This window comes from Arachis duranensis, chromosome 10, assembly GCF_000817695.3.
Source record: "Arachis duranensis cultivar V14167 chromosome 10, aradu.V14167.gnm2.J7QH, whole genome shotgun sequence".
Classification (NCBI taxonomy): domain Eukaryota; kingdom Viridiplantae; phylum Streptophyta; class Magnoliopsida; order Fabales; family Fabaceae; genus Arachis; species Arachis duranensis.
The window spans coordinates 28,613,238-28,623,883 of NC_029781.3; the positions used below are offsets into that span (position 1 = coordinate 28,613,238).

At 31.3% G+C, this 10,646-nt stretch overlaps 1 protein-coding gene across 1 annotated transcript; it reads left to right on the plus strand.

Annotated features, from left to right (window-relative positions):
* Nucleotides 1-214: 214 nt before the first annotated feature.
* LOC107469579 (BAG-associated GRAM protein 1) lies at nt 215-10,180 on the plus strand. Its single transcript, XM_052255605.1, has 19 exons — nt 215-220; nt 633-680; nt 769-866; nt 1,957-2,032; nt 2,371-2,499; nt 2,611-2,657; nt 2,808-2,913; nt 3,083-3,196; nt 3,453-3,482; nt 3,710-3,809; nt 4,197-4,253; nt 4,973-5,016; nt 5,155-5,298; nt 5,789-5,893; nt 6,634-6,780; nt 6,975-7,028; nt 8,035-8,098; nt 8,659-8,720; nt 9,642-10,180. Exons 1-19 carry the CDS (start codon nt 215-217, stop codon nt 9,954-9,956), a joined length of 1,746 nt encoding a protein of 581 aa, XP_052111565.1. The 3' UTR covers nt 9,957-10,180.
* Nucleotides 10,181-10,646: the final 466 nt, after the last annotated feature.

Consider the following 10,646-nt stretch of genomic DNA (forward strand, 5'->3'; position numbering starts at 1 on the left):
GAGTAAATATTATTTGATTCATGATTGATATAGGTTGAAAAATTTTAGAATTCTTTAACCTTAAGACTTGAATAATTAAAAAAAATTGAGAGCACGAAAGTATACCTAAAATATGTATTACCTATAATTAAATTAGAAAATTAAAATTTTTTTAGCAATATGCTCCTAAGAGTTTAAGTACGCATAACCACACTAACCAACCCTGAACAATCTCATGTTGGTTCGTTTTCCTTTAAAAAAAAAAAAAGAAAATTTAATTTATTTTTAATACATATTTTATATTTTAATATATATTTTAACATGGTTGTTTTATATATGGGTCATCCTTCCTCCCCTAGTCTCTTCTTCCATTCATTCTTCTCTTCTTTCCGACAAATATAACATCTATAAGACACTACAAGTTTACAACAGAACAAGAAATCAAATAACAAAGATAGAACAGCCACCATTATCTTCCTCTACCACAGTTCCTACAATCCTACCCTTTGCAGTTATGCCACTTTTGTAATTGCTTGCTCCCCTTTGCAGCAAATCTGACTTGTCAAGAACGAAAAGCGGTTGTATTGTTTTGAAGTTGATTAGCTTAGCAAATTTTAACATGTTAACTTGCAGTTTTGCACCCTTTTTTGTAGATTCAGGTAGAAGGGGATTTTCAAGCAAATTCGGTCTACTTCATCAATGTATTTGGTTCTGCCTTCACTAGTTTAAAACTCAAAATGGATTAAAAGCTTATGCTTGTTTGACTTTTTGTATTGATTCTCTTTGCAGTTAGAACTATTGGCTGCTAAAAATCTCGTTGGAGTTAACTTTAATGGAACATCTGATCCGTATGCAATCATCACATGTGGCAATGAAGGGCAATTCAGGTGCAGTGATCTTTTCTTGTTATCCTTTACGTTCAGGATTAACCCTTTTTTACAGAAGGAACAATATTTTGTGTTGCTTCAAACTAGGTGCAACATATGTTCAAATAGTTTAGCACTCATGTTGTATGTGCATGTTTCCCCATCTAAACTTTTTTGTGTGTGCACTTAGGCTCTTTTTGGTTGACGAATAGGATGAGATATAAACACAAACACTAAAGATAGACATAAAACATTTGTATTTATGTTTTATGTTTGTTAAAAATAATGAATAAGACACGTAAATATTTAAAACAAAAATTAAATTACCTTTTATTTTAATTACAAATTTTATTATTATCATTGCACACTCATCACTTTAAATACTGTATATCATCATTATTAAATTTTTTTTTCCAGTATTTTTTATTTCTTCTAATATCATCTCATATTAGTATTCAAATATTAAATATACAGTTTTTTTAAAAAAAAAACAGAAAATCAAAGTCTATAATTTATCAAAGATTAATCAAAATTCAAATAAATAAAAAATTAAATGTATAAGTTATGTCCTTCTGTATTTTTTAAAAATTTGTCTCACCAAATCAATCAGCAGACATATGTCACCGTGTCCATGTCTAAAACCTTAATGTAGCGCGCATATAGTTTAAAGTATTTATATTGATCTATTCTTTTGCTGGTTAATAGTATATGTACATAAATTTTAATAATAATAAATAGTTTTAATTCTTTTTAATATTATTTTTCATTGCAATTTATTATTTAGTATTTATAATTATTATTCATATATTTTATTATATTACATGACGTATGCATGTATCTTATATACTTTTATAAAAACACCGTATGGTCGTATCTTGTTTGTGTTGCATGTCGTATCTATGCTTCCTAGGTGTGCACGCACTTTACTTAAGGATTTATCTTGAGATTAATTGAGGAATGTACTCCTTGACCCTTTGACAAGGATGACACACAAATCAAGAATGTGGTCTAGTCTGTTAGATGTGTGATATATTGACAAGATTTCTTTTTCATCACAGCAGAAGTAGCTATATTGGGGGCCTCTAAGTTAATCATTTTTGTTCTGATGCAGTTCCATGGTCTCTGGTTCAAGAAATCCTATATGGGGCGAGGAGTTCAATTTTTATGCTCGTGAACTTCCTGTTCAGGTTGCTGGTTTAACCTATTAGTTCCATTAAGTATTGAATTTCATTGTTGTAGAACTTATCTTTTATGTTCTTGTTTAGTATCTCATCCTCCTATTCAGCGTGTTGTTTTGAAACTAAAATTGATACACTTTTGCTTATTTAAGAGGAAAATATTTTGTTTAGTCGTCAATTATATATTGTCTGGAACTGAGTTGTACATTTCCATTAATAAATTATTTATGTTTGTTCATTCTTCTTAAAAGAAAGGGCCAAAATATAAGTTGAGAAGGATGCTTCCATAAATTTATCAATGCATATTATTTTTCTGAAACTGACTTCTTTCCTTTCTGGTTTAGCAGATGAATGTCACAATATATGATTGGGAGAAAATTAGAAAAAGTGTTGTTCTTGGTTCAGTGACTGTTCCCGTTGAAAGTGAAGGTCAAACTGGTGCATTGTGGTACCTTTTGGATGGCCCATCAGGGCAGGTAATACCTACTTCAAGAGAAATTTCATAACTTAATACCTTTTTTTTCCTAACTATGTTTGTAGTAAGCTTTTTACCTTTCAAATTCCATTATGGATCTTCTAATTTTCAGGTTTGTCTTCATATAGAAACAAGAAAACTATCTGCAAATTCTTTCAGGTGGGTTTTCTTTTGTTTTTTTTAAACAAAAATTTATAACATGTATATTATCATGGTTCTAAATACTTTAGAAGTGTTATTATCATCATATATTGGTCTATTTCTTATATTATTAACTGACTTGAGCGATTGAAAAAATTATTTTGGCAGAGCCAATACACAGAGAAGGATGATGCCTTTGGAAAAACCAGGCCCCATTGTTGTTGATCAGAAGCCAGGGCCTCTTCAAATAATATTTGATCTTCTTCCAAATGAGGTTAAAACTGAAATGAAATTTGTCAGTTTTTTGTTATTTTTATTAAGGATTACAAGTTAGAAGTCTTTTCTAAGGTCATACATCCTTAGACACAAACATGCATGTGTGTATATCTTCTTTTTGTGATTTTACAATGTGTTTCCAATAACAAGTGAGGTTTCTATTTCAGGTTATTGATCATAGTTATTCTTGTGCACTTGTGGGATCATTATTGTATCATGGTCGTATGTATGTTTCTGCATGGCACATTTGCTTCCATTCCAAAGTGTTAAAGGAATTAAAGGTGAAACTATCCTTCTCTCTTTCCAGTGTTGGGTGCACATTGTATCATTTAGAGTAGCTTTTTTCTAAGTTTTATTTTAGGTGAAAACTCAAGTGCGTAGTTAACTTTATGAGAAGTTGGTAGCTGAAAATCGTTAAATGATTTGATAGATTTGACTAAATTATCATCAAATAACTCTCAACTATTAACTTCATAACTGCACCTGAGTTTTAGCTTTTATTTTATATATTTATTTATTTTGAGGGAATCTGCACAGGTGGTTATTCCATTTGAAGATATTGACGAGGTATGATTTCTGTCGCAATGCTTTGCCATGTCGTATTTCAAGACTCACATGCAGTTGTCTTCATGTGATGTTAATAGTCTAGAACTGTTAGATAATAATTTAGTTAAATTTGTTAAATCATCTAATAATTCTCAAATATCAACTTCACATGACGACAACTGTATGCGAGTTTCTAACTCCTTTTCTATTATACCTTACATCTGTTGTACTTTCCATCTTTTCTTAAGATTCAAAGGATTCAACATGCATTTATAAATCCTGGTGTAGAAATTATTCTCCGCAAGGGTTCCGGTGGACATGGTGCTCCTCCCTTGCGAAGTCTAGATGGTTAGTAATTTGCTTTAAACACTATTTCATTGTTAAGTTTATACTGTGATCCTTGTCCAGAATTTCATTAATAGATTAATGCGTCAACATGGTTTCTTTATTATATTGATGCGACTATACATGTTATCTATGTATCACAATGGAATTTAGTGCAAGAATGATATATACAATATTGTTCACTGGCTTTGTTGCTTTCATACAGAATAGCATCTTGATATATTGCTGGCTGTTTTTATATCGAAATCTAAAAGATGATACTTTATCTTGTATCTTAATTCGATTAGATAAACCCTAAACCCTAAACATTATTACCATCATTTGTCACAAATAATTGGCTACATTAGATGTAGATGATTTGGTTAATCCTCATTTTCTTGATCATTTCAGGTAGACTGAAGTATAAGTTTACATTATTTTGGAACAGGAATGATGCATTTTTTGAACGCTACAAGAGATTTTTAAACTGATAATAATACACTTGCACCATGTAATTTGTGAATATACACTATGAAACTGATAGATCATGCTCTGATGCACTTTTGTCCAATTATTCTGCCCCAACCTTGAATTGATTTGTTTAATAAATTTTAGTTCCTTTGATAAAGGATAAGTACTTACTGCTTCTGTTAGCCCCTCTTAGTGATATTAGTTATTATCACCCTTCCATTTGACTGATAGCTAATAATATTAAGCTGAGCTTGAATTGAGTAGATCTTTTTTTGAATTATGATGGAATCAGAAGTTCATCAACTTGTGACACCTTAATGGATTTATTTGGATATACAATCTCGAGTAATGCTAGGGAACCAACTTTTTTCAGCCAACATCAGCTAACTCTTTTAAAATTATTTTGTTAGTTTTGAATTCTGGGCCCTAAATCATAATCCTTAATCATAAATTCTAAATTATGAACCTAAACTCTGAAAGTTGGTTTCCTATACTTTCTTCTTATTCTCATATCACCATAACATGATGTGCTTGTGACAATCTTAAGAAGTATTTAGTTAATATTATTTATTTTTTCCCTACTTTTCTGTTGTCTTTTTTGACATGAAAGAATGAACACCTTCAATTTGTAACTAAAGCACCATGTACTATGGCTTACCTTTCTTCTTTTATTTATGATTTTGTATTTTATCATTGTGAGAGGACATTGATTGCAGTTATTCACAAAAAACAAGCAAAAATAAATATTACAAAAGATACTGTTACAAGGATTCTGAAGGATAAATAATATAGTAGGCTGATCCTCATTCTTTTTATCCTTGCTATCTTATATGAATTTTTGCTCAACATTTTAGGATAACTTCGAGATTGTTCCAATTTATTATTGTTTTTGGTATAGAAGAATATAGAATCTGAGCTGCAAGCACATAGCAGTTCTGTTGCAGCACATAAGATACTGGATAAAGCTACTGAAGAAAGCATGCCAGAAACAAGAAAACTTAAACCTTTTATCAAAGAAGAGGTTTTAGTTGGTATATACAATGTATGCATTGTTTTCTCCTTTTATCTTAATGAAATGAATTAAGTGATTAACTATCATTTTAGTTAGGAGATAATGCTCATTTCATTTGATGAGTCAATTTGGTCCATAACATTTTAAATTGTCCAATTAAGTTCTTCATTTTAAAAAGTTAAATGCTACTCATAATAGTTACTTGAACTAAACACTACTTAATTGTAGTAAATATGGTATTTGAAATTGGTTCATATGACTTAATTGGTATTTACTAATTTTGATTTACTTAAGTCTTATGAACTATTTTCAGACACCATATTGACCACAATTCAAAGGTGTTGACATCAATTAACCATTACAATACCGGGATAGCATTCACCTGTTCACATTAACATTTCAAATAACAAATATGATGACAAAAGTTTGGTCAGGACCAACACAGTCATATTTTTTAAAGGGACTTAGTTAATCATTTTAAAAAAGTTAGAAACTATAATAACTAGTGGCTCTTCTCCAGGATGTTTTTCCCTCCACAGCTGAGCATTTTTTAAATTTATTACTAAATGATGGTTCACAATTTACTAGCAATTACCATGAAGTACGAAAGGATAATAATCTTGAGGTAAGTTTTCCTAAACCGTTGCTGTACTTCTTGAATCTTGTTCTTTACTTCTTGTTAAAAGTTGTCAACTGATCAAATAGTTAGAATGAGTTGCATTTGAGTTGGTTGGTGGCTTTTACAATGGCTAGAGAATTTTTCCCCTTCTCTTGTGTAACATATTTGTTTCTTTAGGTTTTCTCTGCGTCAGCACCTGATTTATAATCACTTATCCTTCCCCTTTTTTGTGAGATTTCAGAGCTTAACGCATAAACTAGCATTGGTCCATTTGTGGCTTATGCTGAAATTTGATTTGTTGGGGTTAACAAGAATTGAAATCTAGACCTTTTGGTCATAGAATTCTAAAGGCACATATCTAAGAGTGTGTTAACTTTATATATGTAGCTGTGAAATTTGACTTCAACAAAAGTTTGTAACTTGAGTCAGTGTAATTTTCCATTGAGTAAGTATTTGTTTCTCTTAAAACATTAAATGTATTCTGTTAATTTAGAAAAGGTGGTATATGTCATTATTTATTTGCATAACACTCTGCTGGTCTAAGTTAAAATTTGATTGCTTTTTCTCAATGCAAAATTTAGTGCTCTAAGGGCTTAGATGCTTGGTGGTTTATAATTTTTGTGCTGTGGCCATAATTAAATCTTTATGCTGTGAATTATCCATTTGTTGCACCGATTAAAAAAAAACTAATCAAATGGTATCAAATATTAAAGTTCTTGCTAACTGTGTGCTTATATTGCATTCAGATAGGACAATGGCATTACGGAGATGAATTTGATGGTCAACTTCGAGAAATTACCTTTAGGTCCCTCTGTAACAACCCTATGTGCCCTCCGGACACGGCCGTGACAGAGTGGCAACATGTTGTTCTATCACCAGACAAGAAAAAATTGGTAAGGTGGTTGTTTGTATTTACTTTTGATTATATATCCAGGAAGAATTTGATGATTCAGAATGCTGGTGCCTAGTAGCCTTTAACTAACTTCACCATCGCAACTATTATCCTACTCTTTTTCTATTGTCCCCTTTTCTTATCTTATTTTCTTTGGTTTTGTAATATATAATGGGATATTGTAATGTCATGAAGGTGTTTGGGATTGTACATCAGGCTCATGATGTTCCATTTGGGTCTTTCTTTGAGGTATGGAATACTTTGGCATCTTACCTTGATGCTTAGCTATTTTTCCTACCCTTTTCTTTTCCTTTTTAAATATTAATTATTCATAAAATCAAACTTTGGATCAATCCATCTCTATGGCTGCATATGTTTACAAGTACAGGACACTGAAACACAAAATCCTATTTGGTAGATGAGACATGGACAGAGATATTGTATCCCAAGTCACTGGATTAGTATATTTTATGTCCATTTTATCAGGAAGAACATAAAAACACACTGAGAGAAAAGATAACTTATATCTATTTTTTTCCTTTTATTTTTACTATCAATTTCTTATATTTACAATTTTTACTATTCTATTTTTCTTTCTAATTTTGCATGTATCTATTTTTTTCCTTTTATTTTTACTATCAATTTCTTATATTTACAATTTTTACTATTCTATTTTTCTTTCTAATTTTGCATGAAAGAAAAAATAAGGTAAATTAAATTTTTTATTATTTGTTCTATCTTGTATTTAGTTTATTACCAAACAAAGTATAAAAACACTAGCTTTATGTCTTCTTTGTGTCCTGTTGTCATATCATATCTTATTCTGTTCTCAAAACTAAATGCAATCATATATGATTTAGTATTTATTAGAGGCACACTCGAGATATGTCTATTGAAGTCCATATGTGTGGTAAGTCAGGAAAACGGAAAATCACTATCTGAGAAAGGGTTTAAATTCTAGTAAAGGGTGGCAATATATTACAGGAGCATATTGTCGCTGAAGTGATTATCTTGTTTAGAGTTCAGCTACCAAAATCATTTTGTATATTTTGCATTTTAAATATTAATGTAGATAAACCATTATCCATTTATCCTTGATAGGTCTTTGTGATTTTCCCCTCCGGAAATCATAGATAGCTAAACTTATGAAAATAGAAAGCATATTAACAAGTATTCTGTTCCACAACATATTTATTTGTTTTTTTATTTTTGAGATAATATCATAATAGATAACATTAAGTTCTTGGTCAAATAGGTACACTGTAAATATAGTTTGGTGACAACGGATAAAAGTTCATGTACCCTCCACATAGAAGCGGGTAAGTTCCGGCTGAAACTTGTGATGTTTTTCCTGCTTCTCCCTTTAAGCTTGTGTATAATATTGACAATAGAAAAGAGAATTGGGAGCGTTCCATGAAGGTGGTGGTAGCTGTAGGTGGGTTGGGGGTGGTGGTGAAGAGTATTGGAGATTAGGGATGAGATAAAGTTAGAGTTTGAAAATGGTTAGATTAGGTTAAACTGGTAAATTGATAAATTTTTATAGTTTTTTCTAGGGTTCGAGTAGTTTTGTCTATAGGAACCTATCATTTATGTTACAAATTAGTTTTAATTCTTCCATAGTTATATTTGTCAATATAATAATCTTTCATGATCAGTTTTAGTATTTTAGGGTAATATCTTCTTGATCTACTATTGGGAGGGGAGGGGAGGGGATTGCATTCTAAATCTTTTAATTGATGACACTGGCAAGCAAGATAGAATTAAGGATTTGAGGGACCGAAATGATAGCTGTGGTTTTTTCTTTCTTTTTTTTTCTTTTTTTTCTCCTTAACTTTTATGTTCAGGACTAATGATAAACAAGTTGTTAAATCGTCTGCAGGTGCGTATTTTAAGAAATGGTGTGTGATGCAATCAAAAATAAAATCGATGGCACACAACGAGGTTGGTAGATTGTTGATTCAGTAGTTCTTTGGCTTTTTTCCCTCTAAATGTCACTCTTCTAGTCTTCTTAAAATTTATTTTTTGTGTGCTAACTGAGAAGTGCCTAAAATAGAGAAAACATTAATTTGGCATGTGTCTTCCTCAAGAGAGGTGCTGAAGGAAAAGGTGGCTTCTGGAGATGAATGTGAAGCGCAAAAGCACCTCCCCCAGCACCTACCTTAAACCGAGTTCACCTCCTTTTCCTCCTCACTTCCTCATTCTGGGTCTGTGACATTTGGAGCATATCATGCATGATTCGATAATCTTTTAATTTCAAGACCAAGAAAATAGTTGGCATTGCCTAAATCTTGTAAGGCAAAATGGGATTTTAACTGAGAAATCAAAGAGCAAATTGCAGTGGCATTATCACCTGTAAATAGTAGATGTAGAGGAAAATCTGGTAAAAGTGAAGGATCTGAGACTGAAGAAAAGTGGAACATAGCTCATTGTACCAAGATTTAGGGACTTTCTTTAAGCCATGAAGAGCTTTATTGAATTTGCAGACCAAAAATGAGTTAGAAGAGGGCTTTTTTGTTAGAAAAGAACAAGCATGAGGCTCTTGATACCATGTAGAATTGTAGAGAAAATAATAGAGCACAAAATTTATGCAAGAACTAATTGGCAAGACAAGTTTAATGAATGAAAAAATGAATTTGCTAAGTGAAGTGCATTATTACGTATGTACAAGAGAAAGAGTGATCATACATATATACTAGTGTTACTTAACAACTATACTAACTTGATGAGAAAGTAATTGAATCTGTTGTTATAAGAGAATCATTTTTTACATGATTGACTTGGTTTTGTGTACTAGTTTCTACATCCTTCCTTTAAATCTTTAGTATTAACAGTTGATAATGAAATTGTGGCTTATCAATGTAGTACAAGCAAGCAGTTGCGGTGATGTTGGACGTTGCTCGTTCTTACATAGATCTGCATAATACTAGAGATTATGAGATTGACAAGGCCTTTTCGTCTAAAGTGGTTGCTCGTTCTTGCATAAAGCTGCATACTACTAGAGATTATGATAATGACAAGGCTGCTTCGACTAAAGTGATGGAAGAGGAATGCTTTGTTCCTCAAGAAGGAAGAAGATCTGTACTTAGTATGGTGGTCTCTGCCCTTTACTTTATCTTTAATCCCTTTCTCTCTTATATTTTCAAAATCAAAGGTGACAAGGTGCGAGAGAGGGAGTAAGAAAATGCTTCCTTCACCTAAAATCTAAGATTTATGACAACATCAACTAGGATTTGATTCATTTGTGTATAATATTGTAAGTTTGTTACTTCTCTTGTGTTCATCATTCTTATAATATGCAGATGATATGTGGGTAGTATAGGTTAGTGTAGTAGTGCTTCTTTCTTTTTTTCGTTCAGAAACTCTTGCGGGCCGGTATTTTTTTTCATCAATTTCGATTAGTATTTGGCCAGCAAAAATGTCAAACTATTTTCGATAAATAAATTTTATTAATTTATGTATGTAAAATCTAAGTATAAATTTGGATAAATATAGGTACAAATTATTACGTTTCATGTGTGTAAATATTTGTAAATATAGGTGTAAATTTTTAAGTTTCAAATACTAATTCAAAATAATAATATTTTAAATTATTAATTTTACACAAATATAAAGTTTTTTTATTCAAATAAACAAACAAAAATGATTAATTTTTAAACTAGGCAAAAGAAAAAAGTGAGACAAAAATAAGCTTGGCCATTTCAAGGTGAGTACACACAAAATGGATTTACACTCCAATTTATGCGCAACACACACAAAATGAAAGAACCGGCAAAAAAAAGTGGAGTGCGGCGTGGGAAAAACAAGAACTGAAGCCAACTCAAGCCTTGCGACCACGAGTTGGAGCACCTCGGACATAGCGACCACGAA

What these genes read in the sequence shown, in the direction of transcription:
- LOC107469579 (XM_052255605.1), top strand. An exon ending in GGCAATGAAGGGCAATTCAG is followed by an intron (nt 867 to 1,956) that starts GTGCAGTGATCT and finishes GTTCTGATGCAG; the next exon opens with TTCCATGGTCTCTGGTTCAA. An exon ending in CTATCTGCAAATTCTTTCAG is followed by an intron (nt 2,658 to 2,807) that starts GTGGGTTTTCTT and finishes TTATTTTGGCAG; the next exon opens with AGCCAATACACAGAGAAGGA.